General features: G+C 61.4%; 1 protein-coding gene across 1 annotated transcript; it reads right to left on the reverse strand.

The window, feature by feature from the left end:
* Positions 1-977: 977 nt before the first annotated feature.
* LOC132340964 (epoxide hydrolase 3-like) lies at positions 978-22,728 on the reverse strand. Its single transcript, XM_059872220.1, has 9 exons — positions 22,663-22,728; positions 17,426-17,454; positions 16,836-16,869; positions 14,628-14,881; positions 11,437-11,522; positions 9,140-9,438; positions 6,362-6,462; positions 4,414-4,565; positions 978-1,811 (listed from the first exon to the last, which is right to left on the reverse strand). The coding sequence occupies exons 4-9, from the start codon at positions 14,871-14,873 to the stop codon at positions 1,580-1,582; spliced, it is 1,116 nt and encodes a 371-aa protein (XP_059728203.1). The 5' UTR covers positions 14,874-14,881; positions 16,836-16,869; positions 17,426-17,454; positions 22,663-22,728; the 3' UTR covers positions 978-1,579.
* Between the last annotated feature and the right edge of the window lie 2,908 nt (positions 22,729-25,636).

Raw genomic sequence — 25,636 nt, forward strand, 5'->3', positions numbered from 1 at the left:
CCCAGGGTGGTGTCCCCAAGCCCAGGGTGTCCCCAGGGCGGTGTCCAGGGTGTCACTGTCACCACAGTGCCCCCAAGGGTGGCACTGTCACCGTGGTGTCCCCAGGGCGGTGTCCCCAAGACTGGGGTGTCACCAGTGTGTCCCCAAGGCTGGCACTGTCCCCTGAGTGTCACGGTCACCAGGATGTCCCCAAGGCCACGGTGTCACTGTCACCTGAGTGTCCTGTCACCAGGATGTCCCCAAGGGTGTCACTGTCCCCAGGGTGTCACTGTCACCTGAGTGTCACTGTCCCCAGGGTGTCCTTGTCACTGTGGTGTCCCCAAGGTGGTGTCCCCATGGCCAGGGTGGCACTGCCACCAGCGTGTCCCTGTCACCAGGGTGTCCCCAGGGCGGTGTCCCCAGGCTGTTCCTGTCACTGGCATGTCCCCATGTCCAGACTGTCCCTGTCCCCACGGTGTCCTCAGTCCCTGTCCCCCCCCCCCCCTGCCCCCGGATGTCCCCAAGGGGGGGTGGCCGGGCCCCACAGGAAGAGCCGCGCGCTATCGGCCCCGGCCAGCCCCGGCCACCTCCTGTCACCAAATGTCCCCTCTGTGCCGCCTCCTGTCCCCCCACTGTCCCCAATTGTCCCCTCAGTGTCCCCAGATGTCCCCTCAGACACTGAGGTGACGCTGAGTGTGACGCTTGGGGACAGTGAGAGGACACTGGGGGACATTGAGGGGACATTTGGGGACACTGAGGGGACACACGGAGCACTGTCCGCATTGCCACCCCTACAGCTCCCGCCCCCAACCCCAGCCCCGCTGCGATTGGTCAATTCCGCTGATTGACATACACGCAGACCAATCGGAAGCGAGCACCGCCCAAACGCGGAAGTGCTGCGTTCAGGAGCGGAAATGTCCCGTCCCCTCAGCGCTGTGATTGGCTCAGAATCCTGATTGACAGGCAAGCAGGCCAATAATAACAGAGAACAGAGAGGCTTCGCCTCGATTGGTTTATCACTTTGATTGACGCAACCGCAGACCAATCAGAACAAAGCACCGCCCAAACCCGGAAAAGCAGCGTCCGTCGCTGGAATTTTGGGGTCCCCGTTCCAGATGCTGGGGGTCCCATCACCCCCCCAAGGGTCCCATCCAGATGTTGGGGGTCCCATCACCCCCCAGGGTCCCCCCCCAATCCAGATGTTGGGGTCCCCACCCTGACCTCGGTGTCCCCATCCAGATGTTAGGGGTCCCAACCCTGACCACGGGATCCCCATCCCGATGTTGATGTCCCCATTCCAGATGTTGGGGTCCCAACCAGGATCTTCTCAAAACTGGGGGTCCATCCCCCAATCCAGGTGTTGGGGTCCTCATCCAGATGTTGGAATCCTGACCCAAAATTCAACGTCCCCGTTCCAGATGTTGGGGGTCCCCATCACCCCCGCAGGGTCTCCCATCCAGATGTTGGGGCCGTCACCCAAATTTCCACGTCCCCACCCAGATGTTGGGGTCCCATCCCCCCTCCCAGATGTTGGGACCACCCCCACAAGCCCCGCCCTTCCCCCACCCCCTCTCGACACCGCCCCCCATCCTGGGCGTGGCTACGACCCCTCCTCGGCCCCTCCCCCGAGGAACTCTCCAATCAGCTTGGCCAGAGCGCGGGGGCTCTCCTCGGGCAGCCAATGGGAGGCGCCGGGCAGGAGGCGGAGCCGGGCGGAGGGGCGGAGCCAGCGCAGGTGGGCGGGGCCAAGGCGCGGGTCCAGGAAGGCGTCGCAGGAGCCCCAGAGCAGCAGCGTGGGGAGAGGGGGCGGCTCCCGCGGGATGGGCGTGACCCTGCACGGGGGGGGGAGGGGACAGGTCAGGGACACCTGGGGAACACCTGGGGACACCTTGGGGACACCTGAGGGACAGGGGGACAGCGTCAATGACACCTGGAGGACACCTGGGGACACCTTGGGGACATCTGGGGACAGCTTGGGGACAGCTTGGGGACACCTGAGGGACAGGGTCAGGGACACCTGGGGACACCTTGGGGACATCTGGGGACAGCTTGGAGACAGCTTGGGACACCTGGGGACACCTGGGGACATCTTAGGGACACCTGGGGACATGGGGACAGCGTCAATGACACCTGGAGGACACCTGGGGACACCTAGGGGACACCTGGGTGACACCTGGGGGACATGGGTACACATTGGGGACACCCCAACTGGAAGAACCTAAACCCAACTGGGAGCACCGAAACCCAACTGGGAGAACCCAAACCCAACTGGGATCATCCCAAACCCCAACTGGGATCATCCCAAACCCAACTGGGATCATCCCAAACCCAACTGGGATCATCCAATGGGGTCCCACCACCCATCTGGGGTCACCCAATGGGGTCCCACCACCCAACTGGGATCATCCCAAACCCAGCTGGGGTCACCCAAAGCCAACTGGAAGAACCCAAACCCAACTGGGAGCACCCAATCCCAACTGGGATCATCCCAAACCCAACTGGGAGAACCCAAACCCAACTGGGATCATCCCAAACCCATCTGGGGTCACCCAATGGGGTCCCACCACCCAACTGGGATCATCCCAAACCCAACTGGGATCATCCCAAAGACAACTGGAAGAACCCAAACCCAACTGGGAGCACCCAATCCCAACTGGGAGAACCCAAACCCAACTGGGATCATCCCAAACCCAACTGGGATCATCCCAAACCCAACTGGGATCATCCCAAACCCAACTGGGATCATCCCAAACCCAACTGGGATCATCCCAAACCCAACTGGGAACATCCCAAACCCAACTGGAAGAACCCAAACCCAACTGGGATCATCCCAAACCCAACTGGGATCACCCAAACCCAACTGGGAGAACCCAAACCCAACTGGAATCATCCCAAACCCAACTGGGATCATCCCAAACCCAACTGGGATCATCCCAAACCCAACTGGAAGAACCCAAACCCAACTGGGATCACCCAAACCCAACTGGGATCACCCAAACCCAACTGGGAGAACCCAAACCCAACTGGAATCATCCCAAACCCAACTGGGATCATCCCAAACCCAACTGGGATCATCCCAAACCCAACTGGGATCATCCCAAACCCAACTGGGAGAACCCAAACCCAACTGGGAGAACCCAAACCAAACTGGGATCATCCCAAACCCAACTGGAATCATCCCAAACCCAACTGGGAACATCCCAAACCCAACTGGGATCATCCCAAACTCAACTGGGATCATCCCAAACCCAACTGGGATCATCCCAAACCCAAGTGGGAACATCCCAAACCCAACTGGGAGCACCCAAACCCAACTGGGATCATCCCAAACCCAACTGGGATCATCCCAAACCCAACTGGAAGAACCCAAACCCAAATGGGATCATCCCAAACCCAACTGGGATCACCCAAACCCAACTGGGATCATCCCAAACCCAACTGGGAACATCCCAAACCCAACTGGGAACATCCCAAACCCAACTGGGAGCACCCAAACCCAACTGGAAGAACCCAAACCCAACTGGAATCATCCCAAACCCAACTGGGAACATCCCAAACCCAACTGGGATCATCCCAAACCCAACTGGGAACATCCCAAGCCCAACTGGGAGCACCCAAACCCAACTGGAAGACCCAAACCCAACTGGGATCATCCCAAACCCAACTGGAAGAACCCAAACCCAACTGGGAACATCCCAATCCCAACTGGGAGAACCCAAACCCAACTGGGATCATCCCAAACCCAACTGGGATCATCCCAAACCCAACTGGGATCATCCCAAACCCAACTGGAAGAACCCAAACCCAACTGGGAGAACCCAAACCCAACTGGGATCATCCCAAACCCAACTGGGATCATCCCAAACCCAACTGGGATCATCCCAAACTGGACTGGAAGAACACAAACCCAACTGGAAGACCCAAACCCAACTGGGAGCACCCAAACTCTACTGGGATCACCCAATGGGGTCCCACCACCCAACTGGGACCACCCAAACCCAACTGAGAACATCCCAAACCCAGCTGGGATCACCCAAACCCAACTGGGGTCACCCAAACACAACTGGGGTCCCACCCCCCAACTGGGGTCACCCAACGGGGTCCCACCACCCAACTGGGACCACCCAATGGGGTCCCACCACCCAACTGGGACCAGCCAAACCCAACTGGAAGGACTCAAACCCAACTGGGATCACCCAATGGGGTCCCACCACCCAACTGGGATCACCCAAACCCAACTGGGATCACCCAATGGGGTCCCACCACCCAACTGGGATCACCCAATGGGGTCCCACCACCCAACTGGGATCACCCAAACCTCACTGAGGACATCCCAAACCCAACTGGAAGAACCCAAACCCAACTGGGATCATCCCAAACCCAACTGGGATCATCCCAAACCCAACTGGGATCACCCTCCGAGGCCCCACCCACCCGAAGAGGTTGCGGTAGTAGTGCAGGGGTGGGCTGAGCCCCCCGGGCTGGGAGAGGCCGAACAGGTAGGAGTTGAGCTCCTGCTCCGACAGGCGCCGCGCCGGGTCCTGGATGCCCGTCAGGGCCCCGGTCAGGAACAGCCGCACCAGCTGGGGACACCGGGGGACACCGAAATTGGGGGGGAATGGGGAAATCAGGGGGGAAGGGGACACAAAAACTGGGGGGAAATGGGGAAAATCAGGGCTGGGGGACACCCAAAATTGGGGGAGAAATGGGGAAATCAGGGGGGAAGGGGGCACCCAAAATTGGGGGGAAAAGGGGGAATCAGGGGGGAAAGGGGGCACCCAAAATTGGGGGGAAATGGGGAAATCAGGGGGGAAGGGGGCACCCAAAATTGGGGGGAAATGGGGAAATCAGGGGGGAAGGGGGCACCCAAAATTGGGGGGAAATGGGGAAATCAGGGGGGAAGGGGACACCCAAAATTGGGGGGAAATCAGGGCTGGGGGGACAATGAAAATTGGGGGGAAATCGGGGCTGGGGGACACCGAAAACTGGGGGGAAATGGGGGAAATCAGGGCTGGGGGACACCCAAAATTGGGGGGAAATCAGGGCTGGGGGACACCGGGGGGGGCACCCAAAATTGGGGGGAAATGGGGAAAATCAGTGGGGAAGGGGACACCCAAAATTGGGAGGAAATCAGGGCTGGGGGGAGACCGAAAATTGGGGGGAAAATGGGGGAAATCAGGGCTGGGGACACCCAAAATTGGGGGAAAATCGGGGCTGGGGGACACCCAAAATTGGGGGGAAAATGGGGGAAATTAGGGGGGAAGGGGGACACCCAAAATTGAGGGGAAATCAGGGCTGGGGGGACAATGAAAATTGGGGGTAAATCGGGGCTGGGGGGCACCAAAAATTGGGGGGAAAATGTGGAAAATCGGAGCTGGGGGGACACCCAAAATTGGGGGGAAATGGGGGAAATCAGGGGGGAAGGGGGCACACAAAATTGGGGGGAAATCAGGGCTGGGGGGACAATGAAAACTGGGGGGAAAATGGGGAAATCAGGGGCTGGGGGGACACCCAAAATTGGGGGGGAAATGAGGAAAATCAGGGGGGAAGGGGACACCCAAAATTGGGGGGAAATTGGGGGCTGGGGGACACTGAAAACTGGGGGGAAATCGGGGAAATCAGGGGGGAAGGGGACACAAAAATTGGGGGGAAATCGGGGCTGGGGGACACGGGGGGGGCACCCAAAACTGGGGGGAAATGGGGAAAATAAGGGGGGAAGGGGACACCAAAAATTGGGGGGAAATCGGGGCTGGGGGACACTGAAAATTGGGGGGAAATAGGGGAAATCTGGGCTGGGGGGGGACACTGAAAATTGAGGGGAAAATGGGGGAAATCGGGGCTGGGGGACACCCAAAATTGGGGGGAAATCGGGGCTGGGGGACATTGAGAATTGGGGACAAAGTGGGGGAAATCAGGGCTGGGGCGTGGCAGGATCCCCAAAAATTTGGGATAAAATGGGGGAAATGGGGGTTGGGGGGTGCCAGGACCTCGAAAGCTGGGGACAAAAGGGGGGACACGGGGCTGGGGGGACCGGGACCCCAAAATTTGGGGTCAAAAGGGGGGACACGGGACTGGGGGGACCGGGACCCCAAAATTTGGGGACAAAAGGGGTGAAATGGGGATTGGGGGGACCGGGACCCCAAAATTTGGGGACAAAATGGGGGCTGGGTGGTGGCAAACAGCCCAAAATTGGGGACAAAGAGGGGGGACAAAGTTTCAGGGTTGGGCGTCACCACCTGGGGACTTCTGGAGGAGCTCCTTGGGGTGGGAGATGGGGACAGGGAGGGGACAGGGAAGGGATTGGGAGGGGACACAGGGGACAGAGGGGACAGAGGGGACAGGGAGGGGGACAGGGAGGGGACAGGGAGGGGACAGGGGACCTGAAGTCGGCCAGGGACAGCAGCAGCTCGGGCAGCCAGGGCAGCTGGAACAGGAACATGTAACAGGAACGGAGCAGCTGCGAGGGGTGACGGGCGGTGAACGCTGCCACGGGGACAGGGACACCGTGGGGTCACCGTGGGGACACTGTGGGGTCACCGTGGGGACACCGTGGGGACAGGGACACCGTGGGGACAGGGACACTGTGGGGTCACCATGGGGACACCGTGGGGTCACCATGGGGACACCGTGGGGACAGGGACACCGTGGGGACAGGGACACCGTGGGGTCACCATGGGGACACCGTGGGGACAGGGACACCGTGGGGTCACCGTGGGGACACCGTGGGGACAGGGACACCGTGGGGACAGGGACACTGTGGGGTCACCATGGGGACACCGTGGGGTCACCATGGGGACACCGTGGGGACAGGGACACCGTGGGGTCACCATGGGGACACCGTGGGGACAGGGACACCGTGGGGACGGGGACATCGTGGGGTCACCATGGGGACACCGTGGGGTCACCATGGGGACACCGTGGGGACAGGGACACCGTGGGGACAGGGACACCCTGGGGTCACCATGGGGACACCGTGGGGACAGGGACACCGTGGGGACAGGGACACCGTGGGGTCACCATGGGGGACACCGTGGGGTCACCGTGGGGACACCGTGGGGACAGGGACACCGTGGGGACAGGGACACCGTGGGGTCACCATGGGGACACCGTGGGGACAGGGACACCGTGGGGTCACCATGGGGACACCGTGGGGTCAGGGACACCGTGGGGACAGGGACACCCTGGGGTCACCATGGGGACACCGTGGGGACAGGGACACCGTGGGGACAGGGGACACCGTGGGGGTCACCATGGGGACACCGTGGGGGTCACCGTGGGGACACCGTGGGGACAGGGACACCGTGGGGACAGGGACACCGTGGGGTCACCATGGGGACACCGTGGGGACAGGGACACCGTGGGGTCACCATGGGGACACCGTGGGGTCAGGGACACCGTGGGGTCACCGTGGGGACACCGTGGGGACAGGGACACCGTGGGGTCACCATGGGGACACCGTGGGGACAGGGACACCGTGGGGACAGGGACACCGTGGGGTCACCATGGGGACACCGTGGGGACAGGGACATCGTGGGGACAGGGACACCGTGGGGTCACCATGGGGACACCGTGGGGACAGGGACACCATGGGGACAGGGACAGCATGGGGTCACCATGGGGACACCGTGGGGACAGGGACAGCATGGGGTCACCATGGGGACACCGTGGGGACAGGGGACACCGTGGGGACAGGGACACCATGGGGTCACCATGGGGACACCGTGGGGGACAGGGACACCGTGGGGTCACCATGGGGACACCGTGGGGACAGGGACACCGTGGGGACTCCAGGGGGACACTGTGGGGACAGGGACACCGTGAGGACAGAGACACCGTGGGGTCACCATGGGGACACCGTGGGGACAGGGACACCGTGGGGACAGGGACACCATGGGGACGGGGACATCGTGGGGTCACCATGGGGGACACCGTGGGGACAGGGACACCGTGGGGACAGGGACACCATGGGGACAGGGACACCGTGGGGTCACCATGGGGACACCGTGGGGACAGGGACACCATGGGGTCATCATGGGGACACCGTGGGGACAGGGACACCATGGGGACAAGGACACAGTGAGGTCACCATGGGGACACCGTGGGGACAGGGACACCGTGGGGACTCCATGGGGACACCGTGGGGACAGGGACAGGGATCCCAGTATCCCCCAATGTCCCCAGTGTCCCCAGAGTCCCCCAATGCCCCCAATGCCCCCATGTCCGCAGTGTCCCCAATGTCCCCAATGTCCCCAGTATCCCCATGTCCTCAATGTCCCCAATGTCCCCAAATGTCCCCAATATCCCCAGTGTCCCCACTGTCCCTGCTGTCCCCAATGCCCCAATCCCCCCAATGTCCCCAGTGTCCCCAATATCCCCAACGCCCCCAACGTTCCCAATGTCCCCACTGTCCCCAATGTCCCCAGTGCCCCCCCAATGTCCCCAGTGCCCCCAATGTCCCCATGTCCCCAATCCCCCCAATGTCCCCAGCTTCCCAATATCCTCAATGTCCCCTTGTGTCCCTGCTGTCCCTGCTGTTCCCAATGTCCCCAACATCCCCAGTATCCTCAATGTCCTCAGTGCCCCCCATGTCCCCAATGTCCCCATGTCCCCAGTGCCCCCCCATGTCCCCAGTGTCCCCAATGTCCCCAATGTCCCCAGTGTCCCCAGTGTCCCCAGTGTCCCTATGTCCCCAGTGCCCCCTAATGTCCCCATGTCCCCAGCATCCCCCAATGTCCCCATGTCCCCAATGTCCCCAACGTCCCCAGTATCCCCAATGTCCCCAGTGTCCCCAATCTCCCCAACGTCCCCAACGCCCCCACTGTCCCCACTGTCCCCACTGTCCCCAATGTTCCCAGTGTCCCCAATGTCCCCTCAATGTCCTCAATGTCCCCAATGTCCCCAGAGTCCCCAGTGTCCCCAGTATCCCCAGCATCCCCAGTATCCCCAGTATCCCCAATGTCCCCAGTGCCCCCCCAATGTCCCCATGTCCCCAGTGCCCCCCCAATGTCCCCATGTCCCCAACATCCCCCAAAGTCCCCAATGTCCCCATGTCCCCAATGTCCCCAACGTCCCCAGTATCCCCAATGTCCCCAATCCCCCCAATGGCCCCAATCCCCTCAATGTCCCCAGTGTCCCCAATGTCCCCAGTGTCCCCTGTCACCTGCCATCACCCCCCTCTGGGGCGCGTCCATCACCACCAGCTTCTCCACCAGCTGCGGGTGGCTCGAGGCCACCTCCCAGGCCAGGACCCCGCCCCAGTCGTGTCCCACCAGGACGCAGCGCGGCGTCCCCGCCGGGGTCCCCAAGGCCTCGATGACGTCACAGATGTCCCCAAGGAGCAGCTCCAGCCGGTAGCTGTCCCTGTCCGGTGGCTTCTCCGAGTCCCCGTAGCCGCGCAGGTCCAGGGCCACCACCCGGAAGCGGGGACAGAACTCCTGCATCAGGTGACGCCAGCAGAACCTGGGGACACCGCGGGGGACAGCGGTGGCACCGCGGGGACAGGAGTAGGGGGGGCGTGGGGACATCGAGGGACAGCGGTGGCACCGTGGGGACAGAGCAGGGAGGGCATGGGGACACCTGGGGACATCTGGGGGACAGCGGTGGCACCGCGGGGACAGGAGCGGGGAGGGCGTGGGGACATCGAGGGACAGCCGTGGCACCGCGGGGACAAGAGCAGGGAGGGGCGTGGGGACACCTGGGGACATCTGGGGGACAGCGGTGGCACCGCGGGGACAGGAGCAGGGAGGGCGTGGGGACATCGAGGGACAGCGGTGGCACCGCGGGGACAAGAGCAGGGGGGGCGTGGGGGCACCTGGGGACCCTTGGGGACACCTGGGGTCATGTGGGGGACAGCCATGGCACCGCGGGGACAGGAGCAGGGAGGGGCGTGGGGACACCTGGGGACATCTGGGGACAGCCGTGGCACCGCGGGGACAGGAGCCGGGGGGGCGTGGGGACACCTGGGGACCCTTGGGGACACCTGGGGACATCTGGGGACAGCGGTGGCACCGCGGGGACAGGAGCAGGGGGGGCGTGGGGACACCTGGGGACCCTTGGGGACACCTGGGGTCATGTGGGGGACAGCCGTGGCACCGCGGGGACAGGAGCAGGGGGGGCGTGGGGACACCTGGGGACAGCTGGGGACACCTTGGGGACATGGGGACAGGAGCAAGGGGCACATGGGGACACCTGGGGGACACTTGGGGACCCTTGGAAATACTTGGGGACATGTGGGGGACATGGGGACACCTGGGGACACCTGGGGGATGTAGGGACAGGAGCATGGGGGAAACTTAGGGGACACCTGGGGACACTTTGGGGACATCTGGGGACATGTGGGGGATAGCGGTGGCACCGCGGGGACAGAGCAGGGAGGGCATGGGGACACCTGGGGACACCGCGGGGGACAGCGGTGGCACCGCGGGGACAGGAGCAGGGGGGGCGTGGGGACACCTGGGGACACTTGGGGACACCTGGGGACATGTGAGGACACTGGGGACACCTGGGGTCATGTGGGGGACAGCGGTGGCACCGCGGGGACAGGAGCAGGGGGGGCGTGGGGACACCTGGGGGACACTTGGGGACACCTGGGGGACAGCGGGGACAGGAGCAGGGGGGCCATGGGGACACCTGGGGACACCTGGGGACACCTGGGGGACATGGGGGCAGGAGCAGGGGGGGGCTGGGGACACCTGGGGACACCTGGGGACAGCGGTGGCACCGCGGGGACAAACTGAGGGACAGGAGGAGGGGGGGGCACGGGGACACCTGGGGACACCTGGGGACCCTTGGGGACATCTGGGGACCCTCGGGGACACCTGGGGACACTCGGGGACACCTGGGGACCCTTGGGGACATCTGGGGACAGGAGGAGGGGGGGCATGGGGACACCTGGGGACACCTGGGGACCCTCGGGGACCCTCGGGGACATTTGGGGACCCTCGGGGACACCTGGGGACCCTCGGGGACACCTGGGGACCCTTGGGGACACCTGGGGACCCTTGGGGACATCTGGGGACAGGAGGAGGGGGGGGCATGGGGACACCTGGGGACCCTTGGGGACACCTGGGGGACATGGGGACAGGAGGAGGGGGGGCACGGGGACACCTGGGGACACCTGGGGACCCTCGGGGACCCTCGGGGACATTTGGGGACCCTCGGGGACACCTGGGGACCCTCGGGGACACCTGGGGACCCTTGGGGACATCTGGGGACAGGAGGAGGGGGGGCATGGGGACACCTGGGGACCCTTGGGGACACCTGGGGGACATGGGGACAGGAGGAGGGGGGGCACGGGGACACCTGGGGACACCTGGGGACCCTCGGGGACACCTGGGGGACATGGGGACAGGAGGAGGGGGGGCACGGGGACACCTGGGGACACCTGGGGACCCTCGGGGACACCTGGGGACCCTCGGGGACATTTGGGGACACCTGGGGACCCTCGGGGACACTGACCAGTTCTGGGGGAAGCCGTGGAGCAGCAGCATCAGGGGGGCCCCGGGGGGACCCCGAGTGACGTAATGGAGCCGCAGCCCCGAGCCCTGGGGACAGCGGGGACACCGCGGGGACATCAGCGTGGCATCGGGGAGGACACAGGGGACAGAGGGGGGGGACAGCGGGGGTGGCATCGGGGTTGACAAAGGGGACAGAGGGGGGACACAGGGGACACCGCGGGGACATCAGCGTGGCATCGGCGGGGACAGCGGGGACAGAGAGGGGGACATCAGGGGGTGACACAGGGGACACCGTGGGGACATCAGGGTGGCATCGGGGGGGACACAGGGGACATTGGGGGGGACACAGGGGACATCGAGGGTGACATCAGGGTGGCATCGGGGGGGTGACAAAGGGGACACCGCGGGGACACCAGGGTGGCATCGGGGGGGACACAGGGGACATTGGGGGGACAGCGGGGACACCGCGGGGACATCAGGGTGGCATCGGGGGGACACAGGGGACAGAGGGGGGGACAGCGGGGACACCGCGGGGACATCAGGGTGGCATCGGGGGGTGACACAGGGGACAGAGAGGGGACATCAGGGTGGCATCGGCGGGGACACAGGGGGACACCGCGGGGACATCAGGGTGGCATCCGGGGGGACACAGGGGACAGAGAGGGGACATCGGGGTGGCATCGGGGAGGACACAGGGGACAGAGGGGGGACACAGGGGACACCGCGGGGGACATCGGGGTGGCATCGGGGAGGACACAGGGGACGTTGGGGGGACACAGGGGACATCGAGGGTGACATCAGGGTGGCATCGGGGGGTGACACAGGGGACACCCCAGGGACATCGGGGACACTGGGGGGGGGATGACACAGGGGACATTGGGGGGGACATTGGGGGGGGACACAGGGCACACCGCGGGGACATCAGGGTGGCATCGGGGGGGACACAGGGGACAGAGAGGGGACACAGGGGTGGCATCGGGGGGGGACACAGGGGACATTGGGGGGGACACAGAGGACACCGCGGGGACATCAAGGGTGGCATCGGGGACATTGGGGGGACACCGCGGGGACATCGGGAGTGACACGGGGACAAGGGGGGGTGGCACGGGGACATTGTGGGGGGACATTGGGGGGTAACAGAGGGGACACCGCGGGGACATCAGGGTGCCACAAGGGACAGGGGGGTGACACAGGGGACATTGGGGGTGGGGGACACAGGGGACATCGGGGGGTGACAAAGGGGACATCAGGAGGGACAAAGGGACAGGGACACCTTGGGGACACCCCCAAATCAGCCCCTCCCCCCAAAATCCCCCCAAAACTCCCCCGGGACGCCCCAAAATCCCCCCAAAAATCCCCCCCAAAATGGCCCAAAACCCCCCCAGGACTCCCCAAATCCCCCCAGGACCCCCCAAATCCCCCCCAGGACCCCCAAAATCCCCTCCAAACCCCCCAAAATCCCCCCAAATCCCCCCAGAACTCCCCAAAAATCCCCCCAGGACCCCCAAAATCCCCCCAAAATCCCCCCCAGGACCCCCCAAAATCCGCCCAAAATCCCCCCAAATCCCCCCAGGACCCCCCAAATCCCCTCCAAACCCCCCAAATCCCCCCCAGGACCCCTCAAATCCCCGCAGGACCCCCCAAATCCCCCCCAGGACCCCCCTAAATCCCCCCAAAATCCCCCAAATCCCCCCAAAATCCCCCCAAATCCCCCCAGGACCCCTCAAAATCCCCCCAGGACTCCCCAAATCCCCCCAGGACCCCCCAAATCCTCCCCAGGACTCCCCAAATCCCCCCAGGACCCCCCCAAGTCCCCCCAAAATACCCCCAAATCCCCCCAGGACCCCCCAAAATCTCCCCAAATCCCCCCCAGGACCCCCCAAATCCTCCCCAGGACCCCCCAAATCCCCCCAAAATCCCCCCAGGACCCCCCAAATCCCCCCCAGGACCCCCAAAATCCCCTCCAAACCCCCCAAAATCCCCCCAGAACTCCCCAAAAATCCCCCCAGGACCCCCAAAATCCCCCCAAAATCCCCCCCAGGACCCCCCCAAATCCCCCCAGGACCCCCCAAAATTCCCCCAGAACCCCCCAAATCCCCCCAAAATCCCCCAAAATCCCCCCAGGACCCCCCAAAATCCCCTCCAAACCCCCCCCAAATCCCCCCAGGACCCCCCAAATCCCCTCCAGGACTCCCCTAAATCCCCCCAAAATCCCCCAAATCCCCCCAAAACCCCCCAAATCCCCCCCAGGACCCCCCAAATCACCCCCAGGACCCCCAAAATCCCCCCAAAATCCCCCCAAACCCCCCCAGGACCCCTCAAATCCCCCCAGGACCCCCCAAAATCCCCCCAAATCCCCCCTGAACCCCCCAAAATCCCCCCAAATCCCCCCAGAAATCCCCCAAATCCCCCCCAGGACCCCCAAAATCCCCTCCAAACCCCCCCAAATCCCCCCAGGACCCCCCTAAATCCCCCCAAAATCCCCCAAATCCCCTCCAGGACCCCCCCAAATCCCCCCAAAATCCCCCAAATCCCCACCAGGACCCCCCCAAATCCCCCCAGGACCCCCCAAATCCCCTCCAGGACTCCCCTAAATCCCCCCAAAATCCCCCATATCCCCCCAAAATCCCCCCAATCCCCCCAGGACCCCCCAAATCCCCCCCAGGACCCCCAAAATCCCCCAGGACCCCCCCAAATCCCCCCAGGACCCCCCAAAATCCCCCCAGGACCCCCCACATCCCCTCTAGGACCCCTCAAATCCCCCTAAAATCCCCCAAATTCCCACCAGGACCCCCCCAAATCCCCCCAAAATCCCCCAAAATCCCCCCAGGACCCCCCCAAATCCCCTCCAGGACCCCCCAAATCCCCCCAAAATCCCCCAAATCCCCCCCAGGACCCCCCAAATCCCCCCAGGACCCCCCAATTCCCCCCAGGACCCCCCTAAATCCCCCCAAAATCCCCCAAAATCCCCCCAGGACCCCCCAAAATCCCCCCAGGACCCCCCAAAGTCCCCCCAAAATCCCCTAAAATCCCCCCAGGACCCCCCAAATCCCCCCAGGACTCCCCCAAATCCCCCCAAAATCCCCCCAAATCCCCCCAGGACCCCTCAAATCCCCCCCAGGACCCCCAAAATCCCCCCAGGACCCCCCAAATCCCCCCCAGGACCCCCAAATCCCCCCCGTGCCCCCTCACCTGGAGCCGCAGGTGCCGGTGCTCCCCGAAGGTGCCATCGGCCAGCCCGGGCGGGGCCGTGTCCCTGCGGTGCCACCCGAATGTCGCGCGGGGCCCGCGGCGCAGCAGCAGCGCCACCCCCCAGAGGCCGAAGGCCACCCCCGAGGCCACCGCGGCCACCGCGAGTCCCCCGCGCGCCAGGAGCCCCCGCAGGGCCAGCAGGAGCCGCGTGGGGGCCAGCAGCAGGGACAGCAGGCGGCGCGGCATGGCCGCACCTGGGGACACCTGGGGGACACACCTGGGGACACACCTGGGGACACACCTGGGTCACCTGGGACACCTGGGGGGGACACGGGGACATTGGGACAGCTGGGGCCAGCAGCAGGGACAGCAGGCGGCGCGGCATGGCCGCACCTGGGGACACACCTGGGACACCTGGGGGGACACCTGGGGGACACCTGGGGACACACCTGGGACACCTGGGGACACGGACAGGGACACCTGGGACACCTGGGGGGGACACGGGGACATTGGGACAGCTGGGGCCAGCAGCAGGGACAGCAGGCGGCGCGGCATGGCCGCACCTGGGGACACCTGGGACACCTGGTGACACAGGGACAGGGACTATGGGGACACCTGGGGGGACACGGGGACATTGGGACAGCTGGGGCCAGCAGCAGGGACAGCAGGCGGCGCGGCATGGCCGCACCTGGGGACACCTGGGGGACACACCTGGGGACACAGGGACAGGGACTTGGGGACACACCTGGGGGGACACGGGGACATGGGGACAGCTGGGGCCAGCAGCAGGGACAGCAGGCGGCGCGGCATGGCCGCACCTGGGGACACACCTGGGACACCTGGTGACACAGGGACAGGGACTATGGGGGACACCTGGGGGGGACACGGGGACATTGGGACAGCTGGGGACAGCAGCAGGGACAGCAGGCGGCGCGGCATGGCCGCACCTGGGGGACACACCAGGGGACACACCTGGGGACACACCTGGGGACACAGGGACAGGGACATGGGGACACCTGGGGGACACCTGGGGGGACAGGGACATCTGGGGCCAGCAGCAGGGACAGCAGCAGGGACAGCAGGCGGCGTGGCATGGCCGCACCTGGGGACACACCTGGGAACACACCTGGGGGGACACCTGGGGACACAGGGACAGGGACTATGGGGACACCTGGGGGGACATGGGGACATTGGGACAGCTGGGGCCAGCAGCAGGGACAGCAGGCGGCGCGGCATGGCCGCACCTGGGGACACACCTGGGACACCTGGGGACACACCTGGGGACACAGGGACAGGGACACCTGGGACACCTGGGGGGACACGGGGACATGGGGACAGCTGGGGCCAGCAGCAGGGACAGCAGGCGGCGCGGCATGGCCACACCTGGGGACACACCTGGGGACACCTGGGGGGACACCTGGGACACCTGGTGACACAGGGGACAGGGACACCTGGGACACCTGGGGGGACACGGGGACATTGGGACAGCTGGGGCCAGCAGCAGGGACAGCAGGTGGCGCGGCATGGCCGCACCTGGGGACACACCTGGGGACACACCTGAGACACAGGGACAGGGACTTGGGGACACACCTGGGGGGACACGGGGACATGGGGACAGCTGGGGCCAGCAGCAGGGACAGCAGGCGGCGCGGCATGGCCGCACCTGGGGACACCTGGGGGACACACCTGGGGACACAGGGACAGGGACTTGGGGACACACCTGGGGGGACACGGGGACATGGGGACAGCTGGGGCCAGCAGCAGGGACAGCAGGCGGCGCGGCATGGCCGCACCTGGGGACACCTGGGGGACACACCTGGGACACACCTGGGGACACACCTGGGTCACCTGGGACACCTGGGGGGACACGGGGACATTGGGACAGCTGGGACCAGCAGCAGGGACAGCAGGCGGCGCGGCATGGCCGCACCTGGGGACACACCTGGGGACACACCTGGGGACACACCTGGGGACACAGGGACAGGGACTTGGGGACACCTGGGGGGACACGGGGACATTGGGACAGCTGGGGACAGCAGCAGGGACAGCAGGCGGCGCGGCATGGCCGCACCTGGGGACACCTGGGGGACACCTGGGGACACACCTGGGACACCTGGTGACACGGACAGGGACACCTGGGGGGACACGGGGACATTGGGACAGCTGGGGACAGCAGCAGGGACAGCAGGCGGCGCGGCATGGCCACACCTGGGGACACCTGGGACACCTGGGGACACACCTGAGACACCTGGGGACACACCTGGGGACACCTGGGGACAGACCTGGGGGGACAGGGACAGAGACACATGGGACACCTGGGGGGACAGGGACATCTGGGGCCAGCAGCAGGGACAGCAGGCGGCGCGGCATGGCCGCACCTGGGGACACACCTGGGACACCTGGGGACACAGGGACAGGGACTTGGGGACACACCTGGGGGGACACGGGGACATTGGGACAGCTGGGGCCAGCAGCAGGGACAGCAGGCGGCACGACATGGCCGCACCTGGGGACACACCTGGGACACACCTGGGGACACCTGGGGACACAGGGACAGGGATTTGGGGACACCTGGGGGGACACGGGGACATTGGGACAGCTGGGGCCAGCAGCAGGGACAGCAGGCATGGCCACACCTGGGGACACCTGGGACACCTGGGGGGACACCTGGGACACCTGGTGACACAGACAGGGACACCTGGGGGGACACGGGGACATTGGGACAGCTGGGGACAGCAGCAGGGACAGCAGGCATGGCCGCACCTGGGGACACCTGGGGGACACCTGGGGGGACACCTGGGACACCTGGTGACACGGACAGGGACACCTGGGGGGACACGGGGACATTGGGACAGCTGGGGACAGCAGCAGGGACAGCAGGCGGCGCGGCATGGCGGCACCTGGGGACACCTGGGGGACACCTGGGGACACACCTGGGGACACAGGGACAGGGATTTGGGGACACCTGGGGGGACACGGGGACATTGGGACAGCTGGGACCAGCAGCAGGGACAGCAGGCAGCGCGGCATGGCCGCACCTGGGGACACACCTGGGACACACCTGGGGACACACCTGGGGACACACCTGGGGACACAGGGACAGGGACACCTGGGACACACCTGGGGGGACACGGGGACATTGGGACAGCTGGGACCAGCAGCAGGGACAGCAGGCGGCGCGGCATGGCCGCACCTGGGGACACACCTGGGGACACACCTGAGACACACCTGGGGACACAGGGACAGGGATTTGGGGACACCTGGGGGGACATGGGGACATTGGGACAGCTGGGGCCAGCTGCAGGGACAGCAGGCATGGCCACACCTGGGGACACGGGGACAGCGACATGGGGACACCTGGGACACCTGGGGACACAGGGACAGCGACGTGGGGACACCTGGGGGGACAGAGGGACAAGGACATGGGGACAGCAGGAGCCGAGTGGGGGCCAGTGAAAGGGACAGCAGGTGACGCAGCATGGCCACACCTGGGGACAGTGGGGGACACCTGGGGGGACACGGACAGGGACCTGGGGACAGCTGGGGGACACCTGGGGACACTTGGGGACACAGACATGGGAACAGCTGGGGACACCTGGGGGGACACAGGGACAGGGACATGGGGACACCTGGGGACAGTGGGGGACACCTGGGGGGACACGGACAGGGACCTGGGGACACCTGGGGGACACCTGGGGACACTTGGGGACACAGACATGGGAACAGCTGGGGACACCTGGGGGGACGCAGGGACATGGGCACACCTGGGTGTCCCATCCCCAAGGTGTCCCCTATGGCAGGGTGGCCTCGTCACCAATGTCCCATGTCCCCATGGTGTCCCAAACCCAGGGTGGCCCTGTCCCCAGGGTGTCCCCACGGCTCCTGCAGTGTCCCCATTGTCCCCACAGTCCCCGCAGTGTCCCCACCTTGTCCCCAGTGTCCCCAGGGTGTCCCCACAGTCCCCTCAGTGTCCCCATTGTCCCCAAATCCCTCAGAGTGTCCCCAAAGCCCCCTCACTGTCTCCACATTGTCCCCATCTTGTCCCCACGGCCCCCTCAGTGTCCCCATTGTCCCCAAAGCCCCCTCAGTGTCCCCATTGTCCCCAAAGTCCCCAGAGTGTCCCCAAAGCCCCCAGAGTGTCCCCAAAGCCCCCTCAGAGTGTCCCCAAAGCCCCTCACTGTCTCTACATTGTCCCCACGGTCTCCACAGTGTCCCCAAAGCCCCCGCAGGGTCCCCAGTGTCCCCCATTGTCCCCATCTTGTCCCCAAACCCCCCAGAGTGTCCCCAGTGTCCCCAAAGCCCCCTCAGTGTCCCCAAAGCCCCCTCAGTGTCCCCAAAGCCCCCTCAGTGTCCCCATTGTCCCCAAATCCCTCAGAGTGTCCCCAAAGCCCCTTACTGTCCCCACATTGTCCCCATCTTGTCCCCACGGCCCCCTCAGTGTCCCCATCTTGTCCCCACAGCCTCCACAGTGTCCCCATTGTCCCCAAATCCCTCAGAGTGTCCCCAAAGCCCCCTCAGTGTCCCAACCTTGTCCCCAAAGCCCCCTCAGTGTCCCTCAGTGTCCCCAAACCCCCCAGAGTGTCCCCAGTGTCCCCAAAGTCCCCTCAGTGTCCCTCATTGTCCCCGAAGCCCCCTCACTGTCCCCACCTTGTCCCCAAACCCCCCAGAGTGTCCCCAGTGTCCCCAAACCCCCCCAGAGTGTCCCCATTGTCCCCGAAGTCCCCCCAGTGTCCCCAAATTGTCCCCAAAGCCCCCAGAGTGTCCCCATTGTCCCCAAGTTCCTCAGAGTGTCCCCACCTTGTCCCCACAGTGCCCGCAGTGTCCCCAAAGTCCCCTCACTGTCCCCAAAGCCCCCTCAGTGTCCCCAAATTGTCCCCATGGTCTCCACAGTGTCCCCATTGTCCCCAAAGCTCCCAGAGTGTCCCCAAAGCCCCCTCAGTGTCCCCATTGTCCCCAAAGCCCCCTCAGTGTCCCCACCTTGTCCCCAAAGCCCCTCACTGTCCCCAGAGTGTCCCCAAACCCCCCAGAGTGTCCCCATCGTCCCCGAAGTCCCCTCAGTGTCCCCAAATTGTCCCCAAAGCCCCCAGAGTGTCCCCATTGTCCCCAAATTCCTCAGAGTGTCCCCAAATTGTCCCCGAAGCCCCCAGAGTGTCCCCATTGTCCCCAAATCCCTCAGAGTGTCCCCAAAGCCCCCAGAGTGTCCCCATTGTCCCCAAAGTCCCCTCAGTGTCCCCACATTGTCCCCAAAGTCCTCTCAGTGTCCCCACATTGTCCCCAAAGTCCTCTCAGTGTCCCTCAGTATCTCCAAAGCCCCCAGAGTGTCCTCAAAGCCCCCTCAGTGTCCCTCAGTGTCCCCAAAGCCCCCAGAGTGTCCCCATTGTCCCCAAAGCCCCCTCAGTGTCCCTCAGTGTCCCCAAAGCCCCCTCAGTGTCCCCATTGTCCCCAAAGCCCCCTCAGTGTCCCTCAGTGTCCCCAAAGCCCCCTCAGTGTCCCCACCTTCTCCTCAAACCCCCCAGAGTGTCCCCAGAGTGTCCCCAAACCCCCCAGAGTGTCCCCATTGTCCCCGAAGTCCCCTCAGTGTCCCCAAATTGTCCCCAAAGCCCCCAGAGTGTCCCCATTGTCCCCAAATTCCTCAGAGTGTCCCCAAAGCCCCCAGTGTCCCCATTGTCCCCAAAGTCCCCTCAGTGTCCCTCAGTGTCCCCAAAGCCCCCAGAGTGTCCCCATTGTCCCCAAAGTCCCCTCAGTGTCCCCGAAGTCCCCTCAGTGTCCCCAAATTGTCCCCAAAGCCCCCAGAGTGTCCCCATTGTCCCCAAAGCCCCCAGAGTGTCCCTCAGTGTCCCCAAAGCCCCCAGAGTGTCCCCATTGTCCCCACCTTGTCCCCACGGCCTCGGTGGCGCCGTTCCCGGGATGTGCCACCACCTGTTGTGCCACCACCCGTCCTAATTCCCGGGTGGCTCCGCCCGGATGTCACCATTCCTTGGATGTCACCACCCCCAGGATGCCACCACTCTCTTGGATGTCCCCACCCCCAGGGTGGCACCGTCAGGGGTGTCACCATCCTGGATGTCACCACCCTGGATGTCACCACTGTCTGGGTGTCCCCATCCAAAGGATGTCCCCACCCCCAGGGTGGCACTGTCAGAGGTGCCACCACCCCCAGAATGTCACCACCTCCTGGATGTCACCATTCCCAGGATGTCACCCTCCCCAGGATGTCACCACTGTTTGGGTGTCCCCATCCCTTGGATGTCACTGTCCCCTGGGTGTCACCACCCCCAAGATGTCACCACCCCCCGTGTCACCATCCCTTGTCACCGTTGTCTGGGTGTCCCCATCCCTTGGATGTCACTGTCCCCTGGGTGTCACCACCCCCAAGATGTCACCACCCCCCGTGTCACCATCCCTTGTCACCGTTGTCTGGGTGTCCCCATCCCTTGGATGTCACTGTCCCCTGGGTGTCACCCCCCCCAGGATGTCACCACCCCCAGGGTGGCACTGTCAGGGGTGTCACCATTCCCCAGGATGTCACCATCCTGGATGTCACCATCCCCTGGATGTCACCACTGTCTGGGTGTCCCCATCCCCAGGATGTCCCCACCCCCAGGGTGGCACTGTCAGAGGTGCCACCACCCCCAGAATGTCACCACTGTCTGGGTGTCCCCATCCCCAGGATGTCCCCACCCCCAGGGTGGCACCATCAGGGGTGCCACCACCCCCAGAATGTCACCACTGTCTGGGTGTCCCCATCCTCAGGATGTCACCACCCCCAGGGTGGCACCGTAAGGGGTGTCCCCATCCCTTGGATGTCCCTGTTCCTTGGGTGTCACCATCCCTTGGATGTCACTATCCCCAGGATGTCACCCCCCCCCAGGATGCCACCACCCCCTGGGTGTCACCCTCACGGGTGCCACCACCCCTAAGATGTCACCAACTCCTGAGTGTCACCACCCCTGGGTGTCACCACTGTCTGGGTGTCACCGTCCCCTGGGTGTCATTGTCCCCTGGGTGTCACCACTGTCTGGGTGTCACCATCCCTTGGATGTCACCGTCCCCTGAGTGTCACCACCCATGGGTGTCCCCATCAGGGGTGTCACCATTCCCAGGATGTCACCATCCCCAGGGTGTCACTAACCCGGGGATGGCACTGTCAGAGGTGCCACCACCCCCCGAGTGTCACTATCCCCTGAGTGTCACCATTCCCAGGATGTCCCCACCCCCAGGGTGGCACTGTCACAGGTGTCACCACCCCCAGAATGTCACCACTGTCTGGGTGTCACTGTCCCGATTGTCACCACCCCTGGGTGTCACCGTTGTCCCACCAGGGGGTGACCCCAGGGTGTCCCTGTCCCCAAGGGCGTGTCCCTGCCGCGGTGTCCTTGTCACGACATGTCACGACAGGGGGGTGTCCCATAAATGTCCCTGTCCCTCAGGTGTCCCTGTCAGGTGTCCTTGTCACCGTGGTGTGTCACGACATTGGGGTGTCCCCGTCCCTGGGCTGTCCCTGTCCCCAAGGGCGTGTCCCTGTCACGGTGTCCTTGTCACGACATGTCACGACAGGGGGGCGCCCCTGTCACCGAAGTGTCCCATCAATGGGGTGTCCCTGTCCCCAAGGGCGTGTCGCGACATCGGGGTGTCCCTGTCACCATGTCCCTGTCCCCAGAGGGGTGTCCCTGTCACGGTGTCCTTGTCACGAGGAGTCGCGACATTGGGCTGTCCCCGTCCCTGTCCCTGTCCCCCTCCGCGTCCGGCGCTGTCGCGACATTGGGCTGTCCCCGTCCCTGTCCCTGTCCCCCTCCGCGTCCGGCGCTGTCGCGACATTGGGCTGTCCTTGTCCCCTCTGCGGCGCTCTCCCAACCCCTCCCCTGTCGCGACATGCCCGCCGTGTGTTCCCACCCCTCCCCCCGCCGTGTCCCTGTCCCCACCAGCCCCGCCCTCGCCCCGCCCCTATCGCGACATCGCGCCGTCCCCTCCGCTGCCGGGGCTGTCCCCGCCGCCTCTATCGCGACATCGCGGGGCTCCCGCCGCCACCACCGACCTGTCGCGACCTCGGGGGGGCCCCGGGGGGATTTTCTGTCGCCTCTGTCGCGATCGCGGCGCTGGCCCCGCCCCCTCCCCCCCCCCCCGCGCGGCGCCGCTTCCGCCTCAAACCGCGCCGGCCCCGCCCCCAACGCTGATTGGACAGCGGGAAAAGGGGCGGAGCCTTTACAACCAGCCAATGACGGCGCGAGGGGCGTGGCTGGATCACCCAAGGGGGCGTGGCTTCCGGGGCAATTTTGGGTTATTTTTTTTGTTTTTTTTCTCCTTTTTTTCGGCTTTTTTTGGCTTTTCCCGATTTGTTCCTTTTTATTTTCACTTTTTTTGTCCCTTTCGCGTCTTTGGGGCCTTTTTATCCTCCCACATTTTATTTATTTATAATTTTTACCCTTTTTTTCTATTTTTTCCCCCTTTTCCCCCTCATTTTCTTTCCATTTTTCCTCCTTTTCATCAATTTTACATTTTTGTCCATTTTTAACTCTTTTTTTTCCCTTTTCTTCCTCATTTCTCTATTCCCCCAATTTTCCTTTTTTCCCGCCCTTTCTACAAATTTAAATTTTTAAATCCCAACTGAAATTGAAGTGGAAATCTCAAATTTGTTCCATTTTCAACTCAAATCTTTCAAATTTAAAAAATTCAATTGGGATTTTTCAAATTCCCAACTTCACCTTTAAAAAATTTCCATTTTGGGCCATTTCAGGTCAAATTTTGATTTTTAAAATGAAAAAAAAAAACACATTTAAATTTTGATTTTAAACTATCAAAACTTCAACTTTTAAAATTCTCTTCAAAATTTGAATTTAAAATTCCCAATTTCTGTCATTTTAACTTTAAAAATTCCAATTTTTAATTCCCAATTCCTGTCATTTTCACCTTAAAAATTCCCATTTAAAATCCCCAATTTCTGTCAATTTCCACTTCAAAATTTGAATTTTTAATCCCCAATTCCTGTCAATTTCACCTTAAAAATTTTCATTTTTAATTCCCAATTCCTGTCATTTTCACCTTTAAAATTCTCATTTAAAATCCCCAATTTCTGTCAATTTCACCTTAAAATTTTAAATTTTTAATTCCCAATTTCTGTCAATTTCACCTTAAAAATTCCAATTTTTAATCCCCAAATTCTGTCAATTTCACCTTAAAAATTCTCATTTTTAATTCCCAATTCCTGTCAATTTCACCTTAAAAAATTCTCATTTTTAATCCCTAATTCCTGTCAATTTCACCTTAAAAATTCCAATTTAAATCCCAAATTCTTGTCAATTTTACCTTAAAAATTTGAATTTTTAATCCCCAATTCCTGTCAATTTCACCTTAAAATTTTAAATTTTTAATCCCCTACTTCTGTCAATTTCCACTTCAAAATTTGAATTTTAATCCCCAATTTCTGCCAATTTCCACTTTAAATTTGAATTTTTAATCCCCAATTTCTGTCAATTTCACCTTTAAAAATTCTCATTTTTAATTCCCAATTCCTGTCCATTTCACCTTAAAAAATTTAAATTTTTAATTCCAATTCCTGTCATTTTCACCTTAAAAATTCCATTTCAAATCCCCAACTTCTCTAATTTTCACCTTAAAAATTCCAATTTTTAATCCCCAATTCCTGTCAATTTCACCTTAAAAATTCCAATTTTTAATCCCCAATTCCTGTCCATTTCCCCCTCTAAAATTCCCATTTTAACCCAAATATTTCAAATTTTAATTCCCTTTTTTTTCCCCTTTTCCCCCCCATTTTTTTTCCCCCTCCCCCCCTCCCTCGGAAATTTTTTTTGGGGGGATAAAAAACCTGAAAAATTCTCTTTTTTTTTTTTTTTTTGTTGTTGTTTTTTTGGTGTTTTTTTATACAAAACCAAACTCGCGGCGTTTTTGATTCCACGATCGGCGGAAAACCCCGGCGGGGAAAAAAAAACCCGACCCAAATAAAATTAATTAATTAATTAGCAATAATTAATCCAACCCCGGGGAGGGGGGAGGGGGAAACGGGGAGAATTCCCGGGAGTTTTTTTTGGGGGGGGAAAAGAGTGAAAAAAGTGAAAAAAAAAAATGGGATTAAAATGGGAAAAAAAGGGAGAAAAAATGGGGAAAAAATGGGAAAAAAATGGGGAAAAAATGAGAAAAAATGGGGAAAAAAATGGGGAAAAATGGGGGGAAAAATGAGAAAAAAATGGGGAAAAAATGGAGAAAAAAATGAGAAAAAAATGGGGAAAAAATGGGGGGAAATGGGAAAAAAATGGGGAAAAAATGAGAAGAAAATGGGGAAAAAATGGGGGAAAAATGAGAAAAAAATGGGGGGAAAATGGGGGAAAAAGGGGGGAAAAAATTGGGGAAAAAATGGGAAAAAAAATGGGGAAAAAAAGAGAAAAAAAATGAGGAAAAAATGAGAAAAATGGGGGAAAAATGGGGGGAAAATGAGAAAAAAATGGGGGGAAAAAAATGGGGGAAAAATGAGAAAAAAATGGGGGAAAAAATGGGGGGGAAATGGGGGAAAAATGGGGGGAAATGGGGAAAAAAAGAGAAAAAAATGGAGGAAAAAATGAGAAAAAATGGGGGAAAATGGGGGAAAATGAGAAAAAAATGGGGAAAAAAATGGGGGGAAATGGGGGAAAAATGGGGGAGGAAAATGGGGAAAAAATGGGGAAAAAATGGGAAGATAAAATTGGGGGGGGAAAAAATGGGGAAAAAAAAGGGAATTATTTGGAATAAAATTTCTGGGCGTGGCGGCGATTTTGGGGGGAAAAGGGGGAGGGGAGGGAGGGGAAAAGGGAAATTAAAAAAATAAATTTATAAAAAATTTTAGGGGGGGGATTGGGGGAAAAATTGGGGGGAAAATGAGAAAAAATGGGAGAAAAAATGGGGAAAAATAGGGGAAAAAAGAGAAAAAATGGGAGAAAAAAAGGGGGAAAAAAGATAAAAAATGGGAGGAAAAAAAGGGGAAAAAATGGGGAAAAATGGGGAAAAAATGAGAAAAAAAT

This window comes from Haemorhous mexicanus, chromosome 34, assembly GCF_027477595.1.
Source record: "Haemorhous mexicanus isolate bHaeMex1 chromosome 34, bHaeMex1.pri, whole genome shotgun sequence".
NCBI classification, from domain to species: domain Eukaryota; kingdom Metazoa; phylum Chordata; class Aves; order Passeriformes; family Fringillidae; genus Haemorhous; species Haemorhous mexicanus.

Bases quoted from the DNA above. Each gene is read 5' to 3' on its own strand.
- LOC132340964 (XM_059872220.1), bottom strand. From the start codon at position 14,873: ATGCCGCGCCGCCTGCTGTCCCTGCTGCTGGCCCCCACGCGGCTCCTG. The intron at 11,523-14,627 runs GTGAGGGGGCAC...CGCTGTCCCCAG, and splicing joins ACCGGCACCTGCGGCTCCAG to GGCTCGGGGCTGCGGCTCCA. The intron at 1,812-4,413 runs GTGGGTGGGGCC...CCCCCCGTGCAG, and splicing joins TACTACCGCAACCTCTTCGG to GGTCACGCCCATCCCGCGGG.